A 27,851-nucleotide genomic window follows, 5' to 3' on the forward strand; every position below is an offset into this window, starting at 1 on the left:
TTGCTTAAACATTCATGAACTTGACCTCTTAAGTCTTGACCCTGTTTAATACTTAACAAAATGACGGAATCTTTCTACGCAGAGCACTGAAGACCACTGGCATTTGTGGCCTGTGCGCTGGGTCTGTGCTTTATATTCATCACGCCAACGCGATATGACGCACCCTAATCTGACGCACCAAGCATATCGCTCAATCTTATTTACATGTAAAAGGTAAAAAGTCAATTGTATTTGGGTACCTTCGATGAACTAATGGGTCCTTAGTAATGGTCTGATCTAAAGTAATTAAGTGTAGGTATTCTTTTATTCAAGTTGTCATAATAGACATCCTAGCGTTTGTTCCGATTGCGTCCTACCAGTAGGTTAACTTATAGTCACGTCTATATCCCTTGCGGGGTAGACAGCCAACAGAGTCGAAAAGAAGGTCACGTTCAGCTGTATGGCTTCATTCATGATAGCATTGAGATTCAAATAGTGACAGATGGATAGCCCATCACTTACAAGAAGAAACCCAAGTTTACAAGCCCATCCCTTAGTCGCCTTTTACGACTTCCATGGAAACTATGGAGTGGTTCTAAAGTGCCGTAAATCTCACGGCAAGCAACAGTACGATAGGGGTTAATAAAAAAGTCATCTGAGTATCTCATAAGAGGCGGGACAAGATCGGACCCTAGTGGCCGTGGGTATGACCAGGGGTAAAGTAGCACTGAAGCACATGTCTGAAGCGATTGTAACAAAAGTCACGAACGGCCAGCATCGCGTGCCGTGACCATGATCCCTTCAAATGTCGTCGACACACACGCGTTGCCAAATACACTATAGATTACGTGCTCATTACGTCACTCGTATCTCAAACGTAATACTAACCATTCAATGCCAGTCACCGAGTCACGAATTCCGTCTACCAGTCACATGCTTGACACGATAAGATAAACTCGTGTATTTCAGTATTTTGCATTTTTCATGTTGTTATTTCTCTATGTCAATTAATTAATAACATAAGATTAAAATTTATTTAATGAGTTTCGCTACTGAAGAGTTTCGATTGCGTCGTTTGCTTGAAATTCGTGCTGTGCTAAATTATGATAGAAACATAAATACCAATCATGTGTAAATTGTGATGTGATGTAACTTTGTTGTTTAACGTTAAATTAGAAGAACCATATAGGTTAGGTTTAATTTTTGGTACTTGCAACTTTGCTGGGTATCTTCCGCAGATAGGTAATTAATGAAATTAATCAAGTTAATAAGCTAAACTAAGTTAGTGATAACAAATTTTTATTTAAATCGTGTTCCAAATTAATAGTTATTTTTTTATAATGATATGATAAGATTGAGAAACAAACATTTCTGGTCTTAAATAAATAAGATAAATTTCATCATGGTATCATTATCTTCTTGAAGCTTAAAGCCTAAATATATCTTAGTTGGTATAAATTCATCAACTTATTTATTAGACATTCCTTAGTACGGTTCATCCATTGACCACTTGACCAGGGCTTGAAAAACCTGGTTCCAGGGGAACGTACAGAATATTTTGTTTTTCTCCAGTTAAAAAAACAAAATGGACTTTGTAATTGGCGGTCTAGCCGGCGCTGGAGCGACCATTTTCACCAACCCTATGGACGTGGTGAAGACCAGGATGCAGCTTCAGGGGGAACTCAAATCCAGGTCCGAACAGGCCACCCGGTACCGGGGGGTCTTCCACGCTTTGTTCGTCATCGCCAAAGCTGATGGTGTAATGGCTCTGCAGAAAGGTCTGGCTCCTGCGATGTTGCTAGGATTCACTATGAACTCAGTTAGGTGCGGATCCATAATTTCCAGATCTTAGTTTGTTTGTAAATATCTTATGCAGCATATAGCAGAAAGCATTGATTCCGTAAAACAATCTCATAACCGAGTACCTACATATATTTTATACTTTGAGGCTAACTTATTAATATGTTTTTTTCCCGTATTAATTTATTTTATTTTATAAAAGATCTTTGGAGGAAAACATTTTTAGATCATTCCTTATCCGATTCATTGCGGATGACGCCAATGAGCGTTATTGATTTCTTTTAATCAATGACACTCATTGGCGTCATCCGCAATGAATCGGTTATTTTATCCAGTTTTGCAGATTTTAAATTATTATTATTTATTTGGTAGTCGTACCTATATTGCGTTTTAGTCTTAGTAAAAAAAAACGGTCGAATTTAGAACCTTCTCCTTATTTGATATCAGTAAAAATATATGTCTAACCGAGGAAATTTAACCGTCCTAAGTAGCTTAAAATTAACTGCAGGTTAGGCACTTATCACATAGCCGAAGTCCAAGGATGGACGAAAACCAAAGATGGGGATGTGAATTTCAAGAAGGCTGTATTTTGGTCAAGCGTGAGCGGCATTATGAGCGGTCTCACTGGAAACCCTGCCTCGGTTCTGAAGACCAGGATCCAAGCCGCTGCGCACCCGAGCATAGCAGTCGGGAGACAACATAGGTATACAGGTATAGAGAATTTTATTGTAGAAACAGTCGGTCCAGAACGAAGGCTGAAAAGTGAAAACTTGTGGATAGCTTGCTATCAGTCCTTAACTAAAAGAACCGCATAGACAAAGAATATTGAGACAAAGACAAAATCGTCTTACTGGTCACTCCACGGGACAACTTAATAAGACTAGTTAGATAGACCGAGAACCAACTGGATCTGCTTCCAAGTCTAAATAATTAAATAGCAAAATTGCCAATTTTCACACTCTGATGCTAACAACTGTTGATCATTTAGTTCGTCAAAGCCTTCCATTACATTCAGGCTTCAAACTAGAGAAAATGACTTTGGAGGAAACATTTTAGGATTATGGGACGGTTGCCGTAAAATCTACAAGAATGAAGGCTTTCGTGGTTTCTTTGCCGGCGTGGATGGGACCTGCACCAGGCTAGCAATCGGCAGTGCTGCGCAGCTAACTACTTTCTCTTTGTAAGTTGTCCTGACCTTCTAAACTTTTACCATTGCTTCAGATGGAAACTGAACTATAGCAGATATTCATCCAATAAGAATAGTGCATCCAACGTCTTTTATAAGTAGACGCCATACAGGCTTGTTAAAGCATTTGTGAAGTCTACGGGGATCCCCTTGGTGATCTAATTGGGGGTTCTTGTGGACAACTTGGTTTAATGTTACTGTAATGTAGTTAAACAGCTTTGACTCAATCACAATATAAAATCAAATTTATTACACCTCTTATGCCTCGGGACTCGGGAGCAGTTATAATCTTATACCAGTACCTGTATATTTACAAGTTACAACAGAAATAAATTTAAAATTTATGGGTCATTGACGGTGCTCTCTGCGCTTGCTTCTCTTTTGCCACTGATCAATTTATTGCTGACTGAGTTTCCCCAAACTAAATAGCCACTGCCCAATCAATAAGAAGATATTTTTATTTGGTGACTTCTGCAAATGATATGAGATCTGTTTGTATGCCAAATTTCAGGCCGATCCATTCTAAGAAGCCATCGAATGACATGTACTGGTGTTATTATTATTATAACCTATTTTTGTTATTTACTTTATCGCTGTTTTACCTATAAATACAATTTAATAGTCAACCTTTATATTTAGATTTCTATAAACCCGCAGCGTTAAAGAAGCGTTGCAGAGTCGCGGCATTTCGAAAAATTCACCGTTCATGCTGGCGTTCTGCGCCAGCGCATTGAGCGGTGTGGCCGTGGCGGTGGCCATTTGTCCCTGGGATGTCGTCACCGTCCGCCTTTACAACCAGGGTAGGACTCTTAGCATGACACAGACCAATTTTTGTTCCGAAGGACCAAAAGGTTATCTATATCGTCTGCTCAAAATGTGAAACTTGTTAGATAGGTAATATCTGCACTCTATAACATGAAAAAAAATCCTATTCCTTGGTTAATTAACTTGTTCTCGTTTTGCTTCGAGCATCTTGAAAGCCAATCGCTGTTGCCGAAATCTCATATCATTATCCCAAATAACTATCGGAAATACTTAACCATTTCAACTACGTAAGAACAGGTTGATTCCTTCATTCCCATAAACGTGACCAAACTTATTAACCGCTCGTCTGCGTAACGCATTTCTTGATTCCAGACTGAAACAAACCCTACTTGCTCGAGGGCATTTCCAGCAATCATCTCTTACGTTGTCATTCGTCTCCAGCCTCGTCAGCGGCGTTCTCGTTGTGCTTGTCGAAACCCCGCTGGATGTAGTCAATACTAGGCTTTACAACCAGGGTATGCTTTTTGTATCGTGCTGGTGGTTGATTGCTTCTTAGTTGTGGTATTGTCTTCGGTATCGCATTGATTAACCTTTAACCCTGGAAGCTTTTTAGTTGCTAGTTGTAATGGGCTATGAAAAATATGTGTACGCTAGCTAAATGTTTTCAAAAGTTAACACACAAACCTCAAGGAAAAAGCATTTTTAAGAAAGCTCTTTGTCTCTACTACCTACTTCGTTACACGACTCTCTCGCTGCTACAACTCCTTGACTCAATCAGTGCATTGATATTAACACACCGTTTTTAACTTAGTGCTTTAATAAATCACCTGATTACATGGCTACCCCAGGTATACGAGCACAAGTAGGTAGTTATTTTTTTTCTTATCTTGATGTAAAATCATCTGTTATTGACAGTTTTCATGTTTCACCTTTTCCTTGACTTGAGCAAATTTTAGTAAAATCAACCAATAACCTTACAGGCCCGGCGTCCGGCGGACTCCTTTACACCAGCGTCCTCGACTGCCTCACCAAGATCTACCGGACTGAAGGCCTGCACGGCCTCTACAAGGGTCTGGGGCCTTTGTATCTCAGAATAGCACCGCACACAACGCTGTCACTCGTCATTTGGGATATGCTCAACAATTTGATGACCGACAGCAGAAATAAAACAAGTTAAATTGAAAATGATAGTTTTATTTAAGTAAATAAAAAAAAAAGCTCATTCAGGTGTATTACTTCAAAACAATCTTCCTCAAAAACATGTTACTTCTTCTTCTTCGCAAGCTTCTTTATTTAATGATTTAGAAATTTCTTCCGCTTCTTTTGCTGCTTAAGAATAAATAATTAAAGATCATTGATCTATATTGTCATTTTCTTTAGAAAGACATGGCGGTGTAAAATGGATTTCCCAATTAATGTCCAAAGAGCTACAATCGGAACTGAGACTATCATCATCTTCTTCACAACAGGAGCATACATCCTCGTCATCATTATACTTTGCCTCTTCACAAGAACATTCAGGGTTATTGGGATCATACGGTAGAAGCCCCACCGCCTGTTTGTAAGCTTTCAGACAAGTCCTCTCGCAATATTCAGGGTGGAAGGGATCAGGCCAATTGCCAACTGCCTCTTTCACCAATCGACGTTTCTTCCTCTCAAGTTTCATCACGCGCTCCTCATTGTTGGGCCGAGCTATCTTGTAAATCAGCGGAGAATAAGTCTGGTTATCATTACTTTCAGAATTTTCTGGATTAACCTGCATTTCTATACGGTATTCTCCATTTACTTTGCTGACGATGAGCCCGGGCTTAGACACCAGGCGTTTCTTCAACTTCTTTAACCGCCTTTGGTAAGGGGTGGTCGATTTTTGTAACTTTGCCCTATTGAGTTTTCTGAGGAGACATTTTGAAACTGCACCTGGCCTCCACCCTTGCGCAACCTGGGAGAAAATTTTACAAACTTGAATCACATCCAACTGTATAGTTATACGCTCGTATAAGTATCGTATGAATAGTCAAAATAAAAAAAAATATAAAACAAAATAAAAAGAAAATACTTATCATTGGCAACCCTTTACACAAGCATAGTCCTACTGTCGGTGAGTTTATTGGAAAGAAAAATCCCAGTAGTTCTACTAGTAGGACAACTCGGTAGGGCTACTGTATGGGGGGAGAACAATATGCCAATAAAACTCATAAAAACGGACTTTTAAATAAAACTAGCGACGCCCGGGGCTTAGCTCCCGTTGGAATTTCGGGAATTTACTCCATTTACCCAGGTAGTAAATTTTATGAAATACGTTTTTGGATTTCGTAGAAAGAGTAACGCACACGTCCTTAAACACTTTCGCGTTTATGATATAGGATTTGAACATAACGTATCTAAATGTATCTAGGTAGTTAAATTATTATTAAAATTAGAATATTTTATTTTATACAACTTACAGTTACGTTACGTTACAAATTTAACTTAGAACAATACCAAAGTAAACGATTTCCTCTTATTTCTATAGATTAACAATAACATCACGAATTCCTTTTCCGAAACACAGATAGCAGTTTTATGTGGTAGGACGCAAGTTGCCAGGATATACAGTGTTGCCAGGGTAAGCCTCTGTTCCAACGCTTTTATTTTGTTGGTTTAACGCTTGCATTCTCTCCTGTTGGTGCCTCTTCATCATTTCTGCATTGATAAAAGAATGGAAACAAGGCACATGGAAAGAACTCAAACTAATTCCCTGCCGATTTAAATCATGGAGTCGCTGCTTCGGTCTTCGATTTTTAGGATCCTTCAATCTAAAGTATATCTTATCGCCTTCATTATTCACAGCCAAAACTCCTTTAGACGACGGTGTTGGATGTTGACACTTTATGTTCCGAGCATCATATGCACTAGGGGTACGTATCTGAGTCTTTCTGCCCTTTCTCGACATCGGCGAACGGGGTACTAAAGGTCGCTGGGGAATTTTTACTTTCTCCCCTCGCCCTATCAAAGTTTTTAAGGCCGCTACTAGTAATTTTTTATCCGGTCCATGACCCATAATGCCCATCTCAGACAAATATTTAGGTGATACGTCACCGAAGCAGCTAAAATTGCCTTTTGATGGTTTGCTCGATACTAGTTTTGCCTTCTTGTCGCCGGCTCCACCTTTATCTTTCCCGGGACGAACTTTCTTTTTCGGCTGCGGTGATCCTCTCGGTCTTGGATAGGCACGCCACTTATTCTGAGCATCAACATAACCATCTACACCTATTACTAACCATTTACCGTTAGGTCCTAAGAATTTCCCGCCTTCAGTTTCAACCAAATCTCCACTTGGGCCGAAGAAGGCATTCGGGGCCCACCGACCGTCCGGTGCAACAAATCCATCTACATTAATTTCTAACCACTTGTGCTCTGGGCTCCAAAATCCTCCCAAATCACTACATATCTGTTTTCCGTCTAGTCCTTTGAAAAACCTAGGTACAGGATTACCATATCTATCTAATAGTTTAACCCTGTAATCTAAATAATTATACTGGCTTGTGTTATCCACTTTAATAACCTTTTTTGTTTTAAATTTCGGATCAAATTTAGCAGATGGCGGTGTGAATTCTACAATCCATTCGTCTGAATCAGTATCGCTACCGACAGGAGAATCTTCTTCAGAACAAGAACAAGACACGTCTGGGTTTGCTTGTGTAGCATCTGGGTGGGCTGGGAAACAAGGGCAATCTGGGCTTTCTGTAGTAGGAAGAATGCCCAGCGCTTGCTGATATGTTTTCAAGCAAATTTCATGGCACATGTCTCTAAATGCACTTTGAATAAAGTTGCGTTGCATTCTTTCTAATCGTCTTTGTTCCCTCTCCTTCTTCTTTTTTCTATCAATATTCTCCGCCTCTGTGCGTCCTATAGTGTAAGTAATGAGTGGTTTATCTTCATAAGGGTATTGGTTAATAGCGCGAGGTTTACTATAACTTTTCATAGTTTCCATAGTGACAGTATATTCACCATCTTTCTTATGTACAATAAGTAAAGGTCGTATCAATGATTTCTTTGGCTTTTGGTCTCTTCTTCTCTTCTTAGAAATTACTTCGCCAGGATTTTTAGCCATTCTTAATAATCTTACTACATGTTTATTTGTTGCACCAGGTCTCCACATGGGACGGAACTACAAAAAAATAAATAAAAGGTGAAAAAATAAAAATAATTCCCTATTGCCCGACACATATTTTAATTTAGTTTAATTTACCTTCAATCCAGGTACATTTTCGGCTGTCCAAAGCCAACCCATATTTTTAGGTACGGCTCCTAGCGTCCCAGTACATGGCATACCGCATTGACTATGACCTATGTGAGGCGCTGCAAAAATAAAATATTTAATATTTCCACGCATACATTAGATGTATGTCGAAGAAAAAAAATAAAAAAAAATATATAGTTTATACATACGTATACCTTCATAACCATAATTGAATTTAAATCTGTCATCCTTCTTTTTTTGCTTTCCTTTTTTGGACTTTTCGGGTTCAGAGTTTTGTTTGTCTGTTCTGGAGGCTGTCTTTACAGTTCTTTTACTATCACTACCAGAAGTGCTCATCAATGTTCTTGATTTATTTTTATCCAACTTATGAAATATGGGGCATGGAAACGGCATTTGACCGTCTTTGCCAACAATTTCTTCGCCAACTATTTCATATCCCCCACAAACTTTGCAATACGTAGTTTTTTTTGTAAACCCAAACGTGCATTCACAGGTACAGTAACAAGGATCATCACCAAACTTCAACTTAGCGCCTATACCTCCAACCACCTGTTCTACTTTCTCTGCATATTGTGGTCTACCCAAGTCAATTAAAATACGGTCGTCTGGCTTAGGAGGTACTTCTCTATGTTTCTTAGCATTACATTCAACTGCATCACATTTTTTCACTTGAATTATATTCTCAGCCTCCGCTGGTAAATCAGTGGACAAGTGACTAAGTGAATCTGTTTCAGAAGCGAATTTTTTCCCGGGACATTCGCTTTCACATATCTTTAATTTGTACTTAGGTTTACTATCTACAGATTTTCCTGAACTCTCAACTTCCGAAACTCCTAGAGTAGGTGATGATGGTGACGAATCTTTTTGGACTGTGAAGTATCCTACATAATATACTTTATTTCCAAAAGATTGGCTTTGATCTCCAAATATATAATTCAGTGGATTGAATTGATTCGGGTCTTTTAACATGGTTAAAGATTTCGATTTAGCAATAGTCAGATTATAGTCTTTAATAGATTGTTGTGAAGTCTTCACAATATCTATCAAACTTCTACTTATCCTTTGTAATATGACCTGGGGTTCAGCTGTGTTATTTTCTTTTTCTAAATAAGGCTCAATGTATGTGTTTTCTTCTTGAAAAGTCACTCTTGGTTTTGTTGGTTTTGTAGTTACTTTTTTATTCTGGGTCAATTTTTTTCCCTTCTTTAACCCACTTTGTTCCTTTCTGTTGAACTTAGCTTTTATAATGCCAGTTTCAAATGGATCCATGTTGTCTTGATTTATGTTTATTGTAGTTGGAATAGATGGACTTGCAACCGATTTAGTTTTAAACAGAGTTTTCATGATATTTTCAATATTATTATCCAATAATGATGTAATAGGCTTTTCGATGCCTTTTACGATATGAGTTAATTTAATTTTGAGACTTAAAGTGGCCATACGTTTTGAAGTGATTTCATCAAACACATTATAATCTCCTGCTAACGTAACTGGTTTAGGTCTACGTTTTTTATTAAGCTTTTTTAAATAATCAATATATTTTTCATTCCAAAATATTTGGGATGATCCCAATTTGTTCTTGGGATTTGTACAATCCCACAGAGAAAGTTCAATTGGAAAGTGCATCATATATGCTTTTAGTTCCTCAATATCATTTGCTAATAAAATAGACTGTCCACATTGCAGTTTGGGTTTCTCCTTCTCTTTTGTTAATGTTTTTGCATCCCTTACCGATTTCCGTTTCGATTTCTTTTTTCGTGGCATTGCCACAACAACACCATCAGGATCTTCGAGTTCAATAGAAAATATATCAGCAAATTGACCTTTTATAATAAATGTTTTACAATCAATAAAACTAGTTATTTTTTCCACAACTATCTCAAACAAAAACATCGAATCCGAAAAAGCCATTTTAATTTTATAAATCTAAAACATTTTAACGAAATATTATGTAATATATTGAAAAACTTGAAATTTTTGACGAAGCCAAAGAAATTTTATCTGGAAAATTGAATTTTGACAATGTCACAAAATAGGATTTTTTCTTTTTATTGTTGTATCTAAACCTTTTACGGTCAACCTTGATACCTACTCTACCTACAAATTGTAGATTAATTGTTATAGTTTTTTTTTTATTTATAACTTCCCAAGATTATATATTTGAGTGCACAATAAAATCTTAAATAAAATCACTTTTCCCGGAATTCATCGTTCATTTAAAAAAACATTATAATGACGTCGATATAATCTTTATGTTGTACTGCGTATCTTTTGGTTATTTGATTTGATCAAATTAATAGAAAAAATAAACATACGAACATTCCAGCAAATAAAACAAAATACAGAGTAAAGACACCAACTAAAGCTCTTAAAAAATAAAATATAAGATAAAATGGTGGTTATAATTCTTCTAATAACAGGTACGGGGGCGCTGTGTTCGAGTGGAAGAATTAACAACGACATTCTAAATAAACTTTATTTTTAATTAACATTGTATTATTTCAAATTTTAAGACGTGTTACATAATTTTTGTTTTAAAAGATTAATTGTTAGAAGAAATGTCGGTTTTGATGGAACCCCTATATTCAAATGACGGTATCGCCGTCAGAGGTATTTGGGTACTGTACGGAGAAGCCCGTTGAGCAATCTGTTTGCCAGGAGTATTGCAAGCACGATTCGCCTTTTTTGGTATTTTCAACGCACCTATGTCATCGTACATCATAAGGCCCCGCATTATCTCCCGATATTTCGATATTTTTTTATCGTCAATCAAAGAATTCTTATCATCTCCATACTGCCTCCTATTTAATCCCGTGTAACGGGATTGTCTATTTCTGTCGTAATTCAAAGACACGTTCATTACTAGAGGACTTTTAGCCTTGGAAGCGTAAGATACTGTTTTATTAACTTTTGCCCCTCCCTTCCCCGGTGAGGGTGGCGATTGTTTCCCCTTAGCTGGTGAAGACGCCCTAGAGGTTACTTTGGTGTTCGGACTAGGAGAAGGAGGATCTCCCCTGCCTTTTCTGCCAGGAACCTTACTGGGTGCAGACGATGACACTGTAGATTTAGCACCTTTAGACGGCATTCTTCTTTTAGGATACCACACCCATTTACAATCTTTGTCTATGTAACCATCGACACCTATCTTCAAATTCTGACCCTTACTATCAACAAAGAACCCATCTTCTGCAGAATAAATCAACCCATCGGGACCAGTAAAGCTCATGGGCACCCATCTTCCATCGGGGCCCAGATATCCGTCTTTATTAATTTCTAACCAAACATGATCAGGACTCCAAAATCCACCCAAATCACTGCAAATCTGTCTGCCATCAGGGCCTTTGAAGAATCGTGGTATTTGATTGCCATGCTTATCTAGTATTTTAACTCTGTAGTCTAAATATGTATATTGACTTTCGTTCTCGACCAATACCGGAGGATGTTTAGCTTTGGGATCATACATCGCTGCGGGCGGGGAGAATTCTATAGTCCAGTCATCGCCATCTGTGTCTTCACTGGATATACTTCCTTCTTCTGAACATGAACATGAGTCTATCGGTGGACTCTCTGCAGGTGCCTGCGTTTGACACGGACATTCAGGACTGTTGGGGTTGGGCAATGGTAGAATTCCAATTGCTTGGTTGTAAGCTTTTACACAAATCTCTTGGCACCTATCTCTGAAGGTAGACTGCAGTAACCTGCATTTCCGTCTCGTCTCTCTCCTCTCTCTTCTTTCCCTTTGTTTCTGAATTTTACGCTTTTCTTCTTCGGTTTTTCCAATCGTATATATAAGAGGTGGCTTATCCTCGTATGGGTTTTGGAATAGCAGTCGTTCTTTTGAATACTTCTTAAATACTTCCATTTGTACAGTATATTCTCCGTCGAGTTTTTTAACAATCAACGTTGGCTTTATATCCGATTTCTTTTTGCGTTGCAACATTGCACGTTTTTTCTTGGCTGTAATACTATCAAGACCCTCTCGGATCGCACGGTACCTTCTCACAAGGATCTTGTTAGCAGCACCAGGTCTCCATTGAGGACGTGGCTGAAAGGGAAAGGGTAACCCAATGAAAATAATAAAAAATAAATTATACCCTTTTTCCCCTCGCCATTATTATACATACATAATGAAGAAACCTATATGATATGTATTCACGTTGATAAAAAAAAATCGAACTTATTCAAAGACATTGTACAGTATTTGCCGACCAAAAAACACTGCAAAGTCTAGACCAAAACTTGAATGTATGTTTGGCATAATGCTGCTGCTGTCGATTGATATAAAATACCACTAAACACACATTCATTCACGTCCAATTCCTCATTGGAAGGATCCATATTAGCTTAAATTGAGACAAATGTGCGAAATGGCGCTGCTCGAATTAACTTTTGGGATAATGGTACCTATACAATAGTTGTGTGGTTTTCAGAAGAGTAGACGGCGACATCTTCATCTCTTCCTGTAGCTGTCACAGAACTTATTTAATGTAGCACATTTTCCGAATAGATAAAGAAATACCATAAGACCATATCTTGCCACTTGCCATGATCCTTGTTTTTTCTTTCATCCGATATCGGACATCTTTTCATGCAACAATGTCATTGAATTGGTCACGTACGTTCATCCTCTCCTTTCAAGTTATCATTAAAGCCGTTTACATTTGCTTAGTTTTAATTCCTCTTTTCAACATAACCAAACCATCGTAGGACAAATCACAAAGAACTAATATGAGAATGGGGAAGACGTGGCTGACCGTTAGGTACAACTAATCTAATATGTTTCCTATACGTATATTAAGTATCAATAAATACAATGGTGATATTGCCAAACATGTATACTGTATAAGATTTGAAACAGCTGAAAGTGGCCTATCAGTCTTTTCAAGACTGTTGGCTCTGTCTACCCCGCAAGGGATATAGACGTGATTATATGTATGTATGTATAAGATTTGAAAGGTAAATTAGATAATTCTATGACTGCGTTTCCTACAATGCTTATGTTACTTTACCTTCAGCCCGGGAATGTCTTCGGCTGTCCAATTCCATCCCATGTGTTTTGGAACAGGGGGATATGGGTATTTGTGTTCTGGCTTCTTTTCTCCAATCACGGGTTCTGAAACAATAATGTTTAAGAAGACATGTTCAGATCAGACGGATGTAACTCATACGTTTATTATATCTATTGTTGTGGTAATGACTACACGAAAATCAATTCATTAAGACGTGTAAATAATGTGTCATGTCTCGTATTTATCTCGAAACCCCAACAAAAGCTACATGTAACTTTAAAAACTTAAATCAATAATACTCACCTACATACATATAATCACGTCTTCATCCCTTTCGGGGTAGACAGTTCCAAAAATCTTGAAAAGACTGAAAGGCCACGTTCAGCTGTTTGGCTTAATGATAGAATTGACATTCAAATAGTGACAGGTTGCTAGCCCATCGCCTAAAAATAGAATCCCAAGTTTGAAAGCCTATCCCTTAGTCGCCTTTTACAACATCCATAGGACACAGACTAGTTCTATTCTTTTTAATATTGATGCCAGGAACCACACAGCACATACGTACTTACCTAAATTACTACTACTACCTACAACTAAATTATTTATTACCTGCTTCATCCACATTGGCTGTAAACTTCCCCACCTTTTTTTTCTCCGGTTTCCCTTTCTTTTTTTCCTCAGTAACCGACTTTCTGCGATCTGATTTTCGATCAGATATACTTTTCATTGAACGTGTAGATGCAACTCCTCTCTCTAAAGCCGTCCCGCCTTTTGATCCAGTGGTTTTTATACTGGCGGCATCTATCTTTTTTTCTTTATCTTCATCAGGAAAAGGGTTGGGAGTTTTAATGTATTTCTTGTCATACAACTTATGATATATGGGACACGGATGTGGTTTCGCAAATTCAGGTTGATCTTTCATATCTTCTCCTAAACATTCGTACCCTCCGCACACAGCGCAGTACGTGGTTTTATTTGAAAATTTAAATGTACACGTACAGTCACAGTAACAGGGATCATCATCTTGAGTCTTTTTCTTCTTACTCATTAACGAGTCTACAATAAAATCTTTTACCGTTTCTGCTATATCACACGATTTAACACAACATGGATTATGTATATCATCAAAATGTATCATAACATCGCTATCAGCTGGGCTGGGGGGATTCGTTTTTTTACCGGGACATACCATACCGCATGTTGATTCATCTGGGTCCGCGGGTGACTTTGCTGTTGTGCTACTGCAAGCAGTTTTAGAGCAAGAAGTCTTTTCTGAATCTTTCATACTAGGACAATCTTTGGAACAGTATTTGAATTTGTCGGATTCTGCATTTGAAGAATCGGCATTTTCTTTATCAAAATCATGCTCCACAGTAAAGTAAAACACATTAAATATTTGATTGCCACTTGAAAATGGACATGCTTTTCCTTCACAACGATCTTCGGCACTATCGCCTTCTTCACAATCTTTAGAACAAACTGACGAACACGAATCTCGTACTTTCAGAGCTTGCTGCATTTTTTCAATGCAGCCACACTGAGTTGAAAGCCCTTCTTGAGTATTTTCATGAGTAAAAACTCCCTCATGCCTTATGAACTCTTGTAGCTTTTTAGCAAGCGTACATGTTTTACTACCACAAGGTCCCATGAGTGTGTTCAAATCGAATATTTTATCGTCTTCTTCAACAAGATTTTCAATGTAAGCTCTGAGGTCTCTTGCTATCCTGCAATCCGCTCTGCCACATGGCCCCCGTATATTCGCTATATCAAATGTAGCTGCCCGGGAACCTTCAGGCTTCTTTCCCGCATTAATGCAAACAGGGCAAGGTGCCTTCTGAACGGCATCTTTGAATTTATTTGCCAGCTGTCCTGCTGGCCATTTTGATTCTTGACAGTAGCAAAGTCTGCCAATATCAGTGGCTTTAATTCTAGGCGAAATAGTAGGGCGGGGTGTTAACATTCTCATATTATCGTTACAGGAAACAATAATCTTTCTTACATAATCTACAATGAAATCAATATCAGGACATGTTTCGGGCGACTTATACATTGACTCTGGAGGTTTGTCCGCAGTTCCCATGCAACAATAGTCGCCTTCATTGAAGAAGGTGAGGTTTGCTCCGGGTGCGTTTTTGTAATCAGCGTAAGTAATCTTGTCAGTCTTCGGCTTGTCTTTTATATAATTGTTCTCGATTTTATTACAATTTTCTTCAAAATCTTCATCAGTTGTTTTCATAGTACAAATGAAAGATGTTGTTTTAGAATTGATGCCAGTATACAAATACTTCTTGGAAGCTGGATCCTCCGAAAGAGTACGGAATGCCGTTGTGACTTTTTCTGTCAAATATGATAATTTGACTTGAAGATTCAATTTCGCCATTAGTTTTGCGGTACCTTCTTCGAACACATTGTACTCTTCTGCTACAGTCACCGGCGGTGGCTCCTCAGCATTGCAAATTCTTTCCAAATATTTCAAAAATACGGGATCCCATGCAATCCTCGATAGACCTATGAAAGACATGTTATCTTCTTTGTTCCATAATGATAGCTCCATGGGAAATAGTTTCATAGTTTGAATTAGAAATTCAGCCGTGCTCGTAAACAAGACAGACTGCCCCGATTGGATGACAGGTTCGGGTGGGGGCAACTCCACTTTTCCTTTTTTCCCTTTCTTGGGTTTCGGTGGCTTCTTCTTTTTCTTACCCTTGCCAGGTGGTTCTGGCGGCAACGGCGGGGGTTCCGGCATTACTATATGCATTTGCTTGGGGTCCTTTAGTTCTAAAGAAAATATATCACCGAAATCACTCCTGATAACCAAATTTCGACTGTCTACAAGACTGTTTACTTTTTCTATGACCACTTCAAATAGGAACATTCCACTTGTACACGCCATTTTTTATTTTTTGTTTATTATAGATAAGTAAAACTGAAAATTTTAGGCAATGTGCAACATTTCCGAGTCCCATCAAATTGACTGCGTCTTTTTAATTTTTTTGTGTGAATTTTAAAAAAGTTTGAGAAATTGTAAATCACCTTTTTTTGTGAATAAGAAGTCAATTGCAGATTGCAGAGTACTCTTGCGAGAAAAGATTAATGAGCATGTAGGTACAAGCCTTTACCTGCAGCTTCGCCCGCGTGAATGTAGCGCAATCTACAAAAAGCGACGAAATTAGCGTCACTTACATGAAGCAACTATTAAAACGCCATACCTAAAGAAAAGAATACAGTTTCAAAATTTTCGCAAATCCTGCAGGAATTATAGTTTTAACTGGAATTTAACAGAAATTAAAATTAACAAGAAAATTAATTCAGTAGATAACCCCTTACTTTGGCATTTAAATTATTAGTTGGAATTTGGATAGGATAAAAAAGTTGATTGGAATATTAATTTCTGATCTGTAAAGACTAAAGTAAATACAGAAAAAATGTTTTTGAACGTGATCCAATCAGCTGACCAGACTATCTGTCATTTCACTTTGACATTCGCAAATTCTGCGAAGTTTGTAAAAGAGCGAAATATTACGAAACAAATTGATAAAATATAAAATTGCTGGAATCTGTTGGCGAGAAATATGTTCTCAACATCATTTACGAAGGACAATAGAAGATGATTTATTATTTAAACTAATAATAATAAGGTAAATTAAGATCTTTTTTTACTAACCTATGTAAGCTATTGTCACGAAAATACATTGTAAATCATGTCGTCTTATAATTATATACAAAATTTAAAATAATTCTATTAACAGCTAATTAATCTTAGAATGACACTAAACACCAAATACTGTATACCTAATTGCATTTAACATATACAGTCGGCATTAGTTTCACATTTATAGTCACGAACTCTAACCTATGTCTAAAAAATATAGTACCTATTTATATCGGCTTTTCGGCTGTGTGATTTAAACCCCTGGTTAAATATTATATAATTGAGTCAAAACCTTACAAGTTCTTCAATTCCATCTCATTCCAGTATCCCTTAAAAAAAATTTAATTAATAACAAATTAACCCTTTCGTATAGTAGATATGCCCTCATATTTAGGCTAGATGAATTTAAAAAAATATATAAACAAAACTAATACATATAATATCTAATTTAATATTATTTACTTTTACCAAAAAATATGATAATGGCAGAAATTAGCTATATTACATAACTTATTTCCTCATAGTTAACTGTAAACTTAGATATGACTTATAGAAATATTTCGTGATATCAAAATGAGTGTTTATGACCAATTAACTACATCGTGATTTAAGTATATTTATCACTTTTAGGCTCATAAAAATGATAACAAGTTAGTACTTTACAAGTAGACTGAATTGGTTAGTTCATTTCATTTAAAACAATTACATATGTCTTAGATGCTAGGATGTCAATATTAATTTGGTGTTGTTGTTGTCAAAATTCAGTTATAACTCTCACACATTCTAAAACCAACTGTTCATTATTGTCAAATAATACAAGTGTCACTAAACTGTTATTATAAATCCCTTAAAAAGATCGTATTTTTGAACCAGATTAATATTTAAGTTTTACCCAAATAATTTCAATAATAAACAAAACTAACATTCGGAATATATAAAAAGAAAAAGTGAAATGTGGATTGACCATTCATAGCACAATGGACTTCGTTGTGGGAGGCCTAGCGGGAGTGGGGGCGGGCTTCTTCAGCAACCCGTTTGACGTTGTGAAGACCCGTATGCAACTCCAAGGGGAGCTCCGGGCCCGAGGTCAGCATGCCGTCCACTACAAGAACATACCGCATGCTATGTACACTATTATCAAACACGATGGTATCAGCGCATTGCAGAAAGGACTGGTTCCTGCTTTATGGTTTCAATTGGTTGTCAATGGTGTAAGGTAAGCTTTTTTTTTTATTTTTGTTGAGAAGGCATTTGAGGTAAGTAGGGCTTATTTGAGGAAGTTTCAAAACTTGATGAATTGAATATTTATCTTATTTAATAAATATGCTAATATTTATTTAAACTATAGTTCTGCTTTCTATCTGTAACATATGCCTGTGCTTGTATTCTCAATATATTCTCTAATTTTTGAAGTGTAAAATATTATTTCAATTACATTCCAGGCTAGGTATATATCAGCAAGCTGACAACTATGGCTTATTACGTGACAAAAACGGGAATACATTATTTAAGAACAGCTTATTGTTTGGCTCAATATCCGGGATGTGTGGAGCCTTCTTCGGAAGTCCATTACAATTGGTAAAAACACAGCTTATGTCATACTCTGCTGAGAAAATTGCTGTGGGCACCCAACATGCCCATAGCGGGTTCACATATGCTGTGATGAAGATCTATAGAAAGAACGGCCTTGGTGGCCTATGGAGAGGCGCTCATGGGATGATGATAAGAAATTCCATAGGATCTGCGTCGCAAATAGCCTCTTATGCCATGTAAGTTTAATCTAATCTAATAAATTTTAAAGTCTAGTCAGTGCCGTATGGTTCCCAGCACCAAATAGAAAAAAAGAATAGGACCACTCCATCACTCTCCCATGGATGTCGTAAAAGGCGACTAAGGGGTAGGCTTATAAACTTGAAATTCTTCTTTTAGGCGATGGACTAGCAACACGTCACTATTAGAATGTCAATCCTATCTTAAAGCCAAATAGCTGAACGTGGCCTATCAGTCTTTACAAGACTGTTAGCTCTGTCTACCTCGCAAGGGATATAGACGCGATTATATGTATGTATGTTAAAGTCTAGTTTCTAGTACAGCTATATTTCAACATTACCATGACAATCAATTCGACTCCGATACTTAAATTAAACATCTGAATAAGGTGTCAACAGCCATATAATGCCCTTACTCCAGCCTCTGTAGCTTTTATCGCTCGAAAAACTATCGCTATCCCGTTTTACGTCATAATAGTAAGCGAAACAGCGATAGTTCTCGCGCGATAAAAACTGCTGGATGGCTCCATGACTGACTGATGCTTAATAAAGAGTATCCATACTTTAGGTTGTTCAAGATCCAATATCAAACATGGGCTCCAAATTTCACAGGTGAAGTCACGAGAAGTAGCCAGAAAACATTAAATTACAACAAACAATTTTTTCCTTACAGTTGCAAGGAGTGGATGGATGACCACGACATGTTCCAGCAGTCGAGATACTTGTCAGCGTTCATGGCGAGCAACATCGGCGCGATCGTCAAAACTGTAGCCCTGACCCCCATGGACGTCATCATGACCAGGCTTTACAACCAAGGTAAGGCTCCTTTGTCACCCGGGTTTGTTCCTGTGGCCTTAATAGACTTATAAACTTTGGATTTTAGCCGATGGTCTAATAACAAGTAATATCTTTAAATCTTAATACAATAATTGAGCCATCCAGCTGAATGTGACCTTCGAGACCTTCGAGAGTGATTATTGGCACTGTCCGCTCTATAATGAATAAGACGACATATACCTATGTCTGCATACTTCAAATTGTTTTTTATGTGTTTTCAAAATACTTTGTATGTTCTAATTACGTTAAGATTATGTTTTTTAAGTCATTACTAAGAACGCCATCTACAGGCCATCTCTATGCTGTAGAAATTCTTTAATATAAAACAATTTGAATCACATATTATGTACATATAGACAGACCAGAAGGCATAAAAAGAGTGAAAGGCCTTGTTCAACTGAATAGCTTATTAAAGGTATTGAGATTGAGAAAATAAGTTCTTTCAAATACACATGTTGGAGGAGAGTGTGGAGGGAAAGGTCGGAGTGGGAAGACCTAGACGAACGTATCTTGATCAAATTAAGGACGTCCTGGTAAAGGGTCAGGTCAAAAGTACCCGAAACCGCCGAGCTTGTATGAAGAGAGTTATGAATGTGGACGAAGCGAAAGAAGTATGCAGAGATCGTGGCAAGTGGAAAGAGGTAGTCTCTGCCTACCCCTCCGGGAAAGAGGCGTGATTTTATGTATGTATGTATGTACACATGTTATAAAATTCCGCGTTTATAAACTAGTTCTATAAAATTAATTCCAGCTGTAGACGCCGAAGGTCGCGGTATACTCTACACGGGGATCGTCGATTGCGCACGTAAAATCACCAAAACTGAGGGTCTACTGGCATTTTACAAGGGGATGGGCCCCTCATACCTAAGGCAGGCTCCGCACACGGTGCTATTATTGGTCTTTTGGGACATGTTGAAGGATGTACAGAAGAGTTTTGAAAAACGAGATTTGGTACATTAAAGTATGAAGGTAGCCCATTGTGTGGCATTAGATTTACTTAGATAATTTTTAGCAAAAAGAAAATTAGTAGGTAGTTGATACTATCTAATATCATCATCATCATCATTGAGGTTCAATTCATATCCATAGTGTATCTGGAATAATTGAAAAAAAGAATATTCTAGGAAGTTTAAAATCGATCGAACTGATGTGGATTTAAAATTAGGAATCTTAAAAAAATATATTTATTGGTGCTGATTTTAATGCGATTTTTATGATAGGTAACATATTGTATAGGTATAAAATATTAATGACGGACAAAGTTAATTTATTACTGAATAACTTTTGCTAAAAAAGGAAAATAAATCTGCTTTACATGTATTTCTCGGAATCGATTTATAATGCACTGAAAGCAATAAAATATTACCAGTAAAAGATTTTCAGTATGCTTTACTGAAACTATAATCCAAATATTTGTTTATGTAATTATAATTATGTAAACATATATATCACGCGAAGACTAGGCAGGTCACTAGTGTCTTTTACGATTAGTACAAATTACTTTTTTTTAATATTAGTTATATAATTTATTTATTCAACTTTATAACATGTTAATGGCGGAGCCAATGCTTTCTACTGTGTGTAGATGATTAATGAATAGCAAAAAGCCAATGTGATTATTACATATAATGTTGCTCTAAAAAGTAAATTAAATGGTGCTTCAAAATGACTTAAAAATATTATGTAACCAGTGCATTTCCGATAAACATTAAATACTATAGTGTCGGTTTATTTGGCAGAAATTGGTCAACGACAAAAACTTAAGCGATAATGAATGCCAGCAATATAAAATTTCTGAGTTGTGATAAAATTAAAAAAACAACACTTTAAAAAAACTTATACAATGAAATCCAGACCAACTAATTTGATATAACATACTTATTTTAGTGATCATGAAATTCAATCTCCATGTTACAGAATACAGTATTAAATAGTGTAATTTATAGTGCATTTTGTAATTTATTTATTATTTATATCAGAATATTAATAGATTTATTTATTATTTAATTTATCAATAAGTACAAATATAATATGTGTGTTCATAGAGCAAGTGAATTAGGTAGATTGGTTGGACCAAACGCGACTGGGCCCAATACCCCCAAACAATTTTATGTTAGTATGGCATTATTTATTGTATTTATATATGAGTTATGAGTAATATTTTGAAGAATCTATGAGATATGTACAAAAATAAAGTAACATCCAATTTTGTGTCTAAAAAGTTAAGCATATTTTCCTAACAAGAAATCTGATACTATTTCGGAATCTCCCTAAGTAAACTCATGTTTTCTGTGTTCTAAAATTCTCACGTCAGTAAACAACGAGGTTTTAACAATAATTTATTTATGTTTACATAAGATCTTGTATCTTTATTCGTACGAATATATTACCTTTACTAATCTATTATTTTTGAAACGTATCTATTAAAAATCCTTAAAATATTATGATAGTAAAATAACAAGTTAATGTTTGATTTATTTTAACGTAGCAGAGACAACAATACAAAATAATAAAATTACTCTAAGTAATCGTCTCCAATCGACTTTTTGTTATATAACTGGCATGTTTTACACTATGTAGCTTCCTAAATTTGTTATCTAGTAATTATTTATGTTGACAAATTCTGTAGTTTAATTTGACTTAATTAATATGATCGAAGATCAAAAAACTGTTATCATATTGGAATTGTTCACATTAATTAAAATGAAAAAACGACCTGTATCAATCAGTTATCTTTATCAGCAAAAAAAAGATATCGTTTTTTTCCTCCTTTTTGCTGTTGTTAATATTCTTCTACAGAAAATCTTGTTTATTACCAGTGAAGACTAGGTTAACATTTTATTATGTTAAGAATAATTGCTCAATGTTGATATTTTCAAAAAATCGTCTTGATTTTTTATTCACTCGACAAAAAAATCTGAGCCTTGAATTACAGATACAAAATCAGCAGCTTATTTTAAAATATATTTTTTCATGTTTAAATCTTTATTAATATAAAAAATATTTTGAATGTTCGCTACCTTTAAAAAGCCAATCTTACTGCTGTTATTTTATTTTTATGAGAATCAAATAATTGTGAAACGATAGTTTTTTACTCAGAATACGAATCACTTAATATCGAATCTACCCTTAATCTAAAGTATTTACGTGAAACTATGTAAGTATAGATAATCTTTAAGACTTGTTTTATATTTTGACATATACATTCATTTATTTATTATTAACAATATCTTTTCAGAACATACCAAAGCGTTGTTATTTATCTATGTAAGCAAATTATCAATTTTCTGTACAAATATCAAACATTTCTAATATCGAAGGTTATATTAGTCATGGAAATATATCCAATCTGAAAATGACTCTAACGCAAGAAGAAGAAAGAAGAAGGGAAAAATTACTTCGATATTTTTCTGTTATTTTCTAATTGTTGATATTATAAGGAAGAGATAGGAAGAAAAAAGGTAATTCGAAGTAATTTTTTTCATTGTCATATTGTTTTGATTTGATTTTCAAGGTTGAATATATTTTCCTGATTTTAAAGCTTATTGATGGGTCCAACCCACGGCCATTTGTTATTAATCATTAGATGCTTTTTGAATAAATTATGTTCTTGTTTTGTGGTCTTTTTTATTTATTATTTTCCTGAAAACATTGTTTAAGTAGGTATATATTAATGAATATAGCATCTCTCTAATTTAGTTAAAAATAATACTCTTTTATGTAATTTGACCTACGCTTATGAGACATGAAAAAACTTTTATCTAATATGTTATCAGATATATACATAAGAGTGGAGTTTTTCATGAGTACACAGTAAACAATTATGCAACGAATAGGTAATTTTAGTATAACAGTAGAATGGAAAAGTTTTAAAGTAAATTTATTCTGAAACGAATGCTTTGTTATAACGATCTTCATAAATGATTTTTAAGTAATCTTGTAAATATTTACTTTTATTTTACGCAAACAGATGTTTGAATATTCCTTAGCGCAATACCTACCTACCTAATAGTAAATTAGTTTATATTTTCCGACTCCGAGCTGCGAAAACAATATGAAAAAGTTAAAAAAAAAACTACATTACTGTAACCTTCTATGGAATATCTTATAGTACTATTCATCAAACATTCCTTAAAAATTTACAGATGAAAAATGTCACAAAAGCAGGGTTTGGAGCGCGACATAACAGACATGGCAATGGGCGGGCTGTCCGCCATGTTTGCCACGGTCTTCACCAACCCTATAGAGGTAAATCTACTCCTCACACTTAATAGTCCAAGATATTTCTTTGTTTTCTTTCGCCATAAATGAGCAAACTGATCGATTAACTGGCTAATATCAAGCACAGCAAAGCAAATTCTTTCTTTAAGCCAAATAGCTGAACGCGGCCTATCAGTCTTTTCAAGACTGTTGGCTCTGTCTACCCCGCAAGGGATATAGACGTGATTGTATGTATGTATCAAGCAGAGCCGAAGCCACTACTGGATCTAGAAATTGAAATTTGACATGTGGGTTCCTTGTGTGGTTTAGAAATGCACTAAAATTTCCCAAAATTTCCCATCTTTAAACATTTTAAAATCTTTCAAAAGGCTTTCATTAACCTTTTATAAGGGATTTCTTTCGATTTACGTTAAGGCATACTCCAGTTGTGACATAAACATCCTAAAAATTGTTGTATAAGCATTGGTCTTGCTCTCCCTCTCACACATATCTCTATTTATCGTATCTTCCCTCTGTCTTTTGCCCGAGATTAATCTTAAAAACAAAGTAAAATCATCAAGAGCTGGCAGGTGACTGTAATTTTTTTACAAAACTTGCTCATTGTGAAATGCTGAAATATCCTATTTACTGTGCTTAAACAGAAACAACCCAATAAAAAGTAGAATTACCCCTCATTTTTCTAAAGGTAGTGAAGACCCGTCTCCAGCTCCAAGGCGAGATGAAGGGGAAGGGCCACCACTCTGTGTTCTACAAAAGCGTACCGCACGGCTTGTACGTCATCGCGAAGACCGAGGGCTTCGTGGCGCTCCAAAATGGGCTCCCGGCCATGCTGGGGTTCCAATTCTTTCTAAACACCTTCAGGTTCACAGAACAATATATACAATACAATACAAATCATCTTAATTGCCCAAAAAAAAACATAATTCTGCCAAAAACCACACTGCCTGGCAAAATAACGTAGTGACGTGATGAAATACATACATGTGGTCACGTCTATATCCCTTGCGGGGTAGACAGAGCCAACAGTCTTGAAAAGACTGAATGGCCACGTTCAGCTATTTGGCTTAATAGAATTGAGATTCAAATAGTGACAGGTTGCTAACCCATCGCCTAAAAAAGAATCCCAAGTTTGTAAGACTATCCCTTAGTAGCCTAAAAAAATTTATCGTTTATCGCTAAGCAATCTCTTCCAGCCAACCTTTGGGTAGTGAAAGGTATAATAAAACTAGTTTTCCCCCGTGGGTTAGCGTACATTGGCGTTTATCGTAAATCACAAGGCAAAACTAAGTTTGGTTGATTAAACAAAGCGAGGTTCAAAGGAACCTATTTAATAATCTAAATATCTAATAATATATGTAAGTATCGACTAGCTATTAATCGCGGCTTCTCTCACAGTACAAATGAAGCATAACATAATTGTCTGGTAATAAGACAATTTTCAAAATAAAAAAACTTCGTTAGATTCATCTTTTGCAATTGGCATAACGCATTAACGCCCTCTATCGAGTGGTAATTACGGTATGGTTTTCGTGAATATTAAACTAAGAATTAAATTAAGAATATTTAAACCTCACGTCAAAATGTTCTCGCACATTTTTTTGACGTGAGGTTTAGAAATTCTCTTTTTGTCTACGCAGATTAGGGGTTTACCGTATAACCGAACGCCGCGGCTACACCGCCGACTCTGTTGGCAAGACTTCCATCGTCAAGGGCGCCATAGCAGCAGGAGTTGGAGGGGCCCTGGGTTCCATAGCGGGGACCCCATTCTTCCTGGTGAAGACGAGACTTCAAGCACAGGCAGCCAGGGCTATCGCTGTGGGCTATCAGCACTCACACGCCGGGACTTTCAATGCGTTAACTGATATCTATATGAGAGAAGGGATTAAAGGTAGCGCATATATCTAATGCATGTGTCGTGTGGTTCCCGGCACCAATACGGCGCTCAGCTATTTGGCTTAATGATAGAATTGAGATTAAAATAGTGACAGGTTGCTAGCCCATCGCCTAGAAATGAATCACAAGTTTGTAAGCCTATGCCTTAGTCGCCTTTTACGACATCCATAGGAAAGAGATGGAGTGGTCCTATTCTTTTTTGTATTAGTGCCGGGAACCACATGGCATTAAAACAAAATACATGTACTTACCTATTTATAAAAGAACTTAAGAGAGAAAACATTTTCTTCTTAACAACACACATTTATTCCAGGTCTCTTCCGTGGCGTCCAACCTCAGATACCCCGCGGGATGGTGGGCAGTAGCTCACAGATGGTCAGCTTCGCTTACGCCAAGGAGAGGCTCCTTGACAAAGGTTTCTTCACGGAATCCCCAGTGACCTTGTCCTTTTTCGGAGCAGTGTTGGGTGGAGTCGTCATGACTGTCTGCTTGAACCCTTTCGATGTGGTCGCCACAAGGTTGTCCAATCAAGGTAAGTCATTTTTTACACATTTTAACATACGTCTATATCCCTAGCGGGGTAGACAGAGCCACCGGTCTTGAAAAGACTGATAGGCCACGCTCAGCTGTTTGGCTTGAGATTCAAATAGTAACAGATTGCTAGCCCATCGCCTAAAAGAGGAATCCCAAGTTTATGAGCCTATCCCTTAGTCGCCTTTTACGACATCCGTGGGAAAGAGATGGAGTGGTCCTATTCTTTTTGTAATGGTGACGGGAACCACACGGCACTATACATTTTTCACAAATGTAATAGTACCTAAGGTTTTTGGCAACTGTCCTTCTGATGACCAAACGATCATTGTTCTTTCTTAGCTTATACATATTTAAGTAAGTACATACATACATATTGTCACGTCTATATTCCTTGTGTGATAGACAGAGCCAACAGCCGCGAAAAGCTAAAAGGTGCTGTGTGGTTCCCGGCACCAGTACAAAAAGAATAGGACCACTCCATCTCTTTCCCACGGATGTCGTAAAAGGCGACTAAGGGATAGGCTTACAAGCTTGGGATTCTTTTTTAGGCGATTAGCTAGCAACCTGTCACTATTTGAATCTCAATTCTATCATTAAGCCAAACAGCTGAACGTGGCCATTCAGTCTTTTCAAGACTGTTGGCTCTGTCTACCCCGCAAGGGATTAAGACGTGACCATATGTATGTACATATGTATGTTTAACGAAATTTTTATCATTTCAAAACTTGAGCGGTCCATATAGTAATGCAATTAATTATTCTGTATTGACATTTTCAGCTGTAGACAGCCAAAACAGAGGCAAGTTATACAATGGCATGGCGGACTGCTTCGTCAAGATGATCCGCACGGAGGGTGCCGCGTCGCTCTACAAGGGGCTAACGGCAAATTATTTGAGGCTCGGACCCCATACCGTATTGTTATTGGTCTGTTGGGACCAGCTGAAGATGTTAGAAGACTATTTGAGAAGATAACAGCGATCATTGATATAATATAATATATACTGGTAAAGGGTCAGGTCAAAAGTACCCGAAACCACCGAGCTTGTATGAAGAGAGTTATGAATGTGGATGAAGCGAAGGAAGTATGCAGAGATCGTGGCAAATAGAAAGATGTAGTCTCTGCCTACCCCTCCGGGAAAGAGGCGTGATTTTATGTATGTATGTATTGATATAATCTAAGCGAGCAAAACAATAAAAAAGAACGAATCATATTAATCTTAGAAATTGGAATAATAAACATAACATATTATCACGTCTATATCCCTTGCGGGGTAGACAGAGCCGACAGTCATCAAAAGACTGAAGGTCAAGTTAAGCGGCTTGGCTTAATGATAGAATTGAAATTCAATTAGTGACAGGTTGCTAGTTGCTAAAAGAGGAATCCCAATTATATTAGCCTGTCCCTTAGTCGCCTTTTACGAAATCTATTGGTGCCGGGAAATCGGAATAATGTAAGACTTTATTGAGATTTCTATACTACCAATACATGTGTAGATAGTTTCGGTGGAATATGCATTTATAATAGCAACCTGTCACTATTTGAATCTCAAGCCTAACAGCTGAACGTGGCCTGTCAGTCTTTCAAGACGGCTGGCTTCGTCTACCACGCAAGGGATGTAGACGTGATTATACGAATGAAAGAATGAACTATAACCAATTATCAAATGGCAAAATCTATTTTACTGAGAATCCATCAATACAAATATATTTTTTGTAGAATTGATGATGCTGTTAAATATTCTATTGCGTGAAGACCTACAAAAAGATGAATGATAATATGCTGTGAATTTATGTTATAAAGCAATAAAAGTTTTAATTCCTTCTATTATTAATTATTACGTGTAAGTTTAATAAAGCTGGTTATTTTTTACTTCGTTTTTCATTTACTTTGTACACTTCGTCCATGTATACTTCTCATGTTTTGTAAAAAAATGGCAATTTTACAGTCCTCTGCCTCTCTACTT

General features: G+C 36.6%; 3 protein-coding genes across 3 annotated transcripts; 2 read left to right on the plus strand and 1 right to left on the minus strand.

The window, feature by feature from the left end:
• Positions 1–900: 900 nt before the first annotated feature.
• LOC106138744 (uncharacterized) lies at positions 901–22,856 on the plus strand. Its single transcript, XM_013340016.2, has 11 exons — positions 901–1,221; positions 1,552–1,803; positions 2,288–2,490; positions 2,836–2,959; positions 3,623–3,765; positions 4,711–4,902; positions 5,471–5,579; positions 17,608–17,850; positions 18,077–18,403; positions 19,077–19,219; positions 19,992–22,856. The coding sequence occupies exons 2-11, from the start codon at positions 1,565–1,567 to the stop codon at positions 20,198–20,200; spliced, it is 1,932 nt and encodes a 643-aa protein (XP_013195470.2). The 5' UTR covers positions 901–1,221; positions 1,552–1,564; the 3' UTR covers positions 20,201–22,856.
• LOC106137708 (uncharacterized) lies at positions 5,015–6,264 on the minus strand. Its single transcript, XM_060944470.1, has 2 exons — positions 6,175–6,264; positions 5,015–5,669 (listed from the first exon to the last, which is right to left on the minus strand). Exon 2 carries the CDS (start codon positions 5,490–5,492, stop codon positions 5,082–5,084), a length of 411 nt encoding a protein of 136 aa, XP_060800453.1. The 5' UTR covers positions 5,493–5,669; positions 6,175–6,264; the 3' UTR covers positions 5,015–5,081.
• Positions 16,445–27,757, plus strand: LOC106138732 (solute carrier family 25 member 35). The gene is made up of 6 exons (XM_013339996.2): positions 16,445–16,620; positions 23,386–23,488; positions 24,147–24,322; positions 25,099–25,349; positions 25,668–25,886; positions 26,666–27,757. The coding sequence occupies exons 2-6, from the start codon at positions 23,393–23,395 to the stop codon at positions 26,857–26,859; spliced, it is 936 nt and encodes a 311-aa protein (XP_013195450.1). The 5' UTR covers positions 16,445–16,620; positions 23,386–23,392; the 3' UTR covers positions 26,860–27,757.
• Positions 27,758–27,851: the final 94 nt, after the last annotated feature.

Source organism: Amyelois transitella, chromosome 5 (genome assembly GCF_032362555.1).
Source record: "Amyelois transitella isolate CPQ chromosome 5, ilAmyTran1.1, whole genome shotgun sequence".
NCBI lineage: Eukaryota > Metazoa > Arthropoda > Insecta > Lepidoptera > Pyralidae > Amyelois > Amyelois transitella.

Excerpts from the sequence above, each read along its gene's own strand:
- LOC106138744 (XM_013340016.2), top strand. The coding sequence starts at position 1,565 with ATGGACTTTGTAATTGGCGGTCTAGCCGGCGCTGGAGCGACCATTTTC. Across the intron at positions 2,491-2,835 it reads GAGACAACATAGGTATACAG|GATTATGGGACGGTTGCCGT; the intron begins GTATAGAGAATT and ends GAAACATTTTAG. Across the intron at positions 2,960-3,622 it reads CAGCTAACTACTTTCTCTTT|CGTTAAAGAAGCGTTGCAGA; the intron begins GTAAGTTGTCCT and ends ATAAACCCGCAG.
- LOC106137708 (XM_060944470.1), bottom strand. The coding sequence starts at position 5,492 with ATGCAGGTTAATCCAGAAAATTCTGAAAGTAATGATAACCAGACTTAT.
- LOC106138732 (XM_013339996.2), top strand. The coding sequence starts at position 23,393 with ATGTCACAAAAGCAGGGTTTGGAGCGCGACATAACAGACATGGCAATG. Across the intron at positions 25,350-25,667 it reads TATGAGAGAAGGGATTAAAG|GTCTCTTCCGTGGCGTCCAA; the intron begins GTAGCGCATATA and ends CATTTATTCCAG. Across the intron at positions 25,887-26,665 it reads CACAAGGTTGTCCAATCAAG|CTGTAGACAGCCAAAACAGA; the intron begins GTAAGTCATTTT and ends TGACATTTTCAG.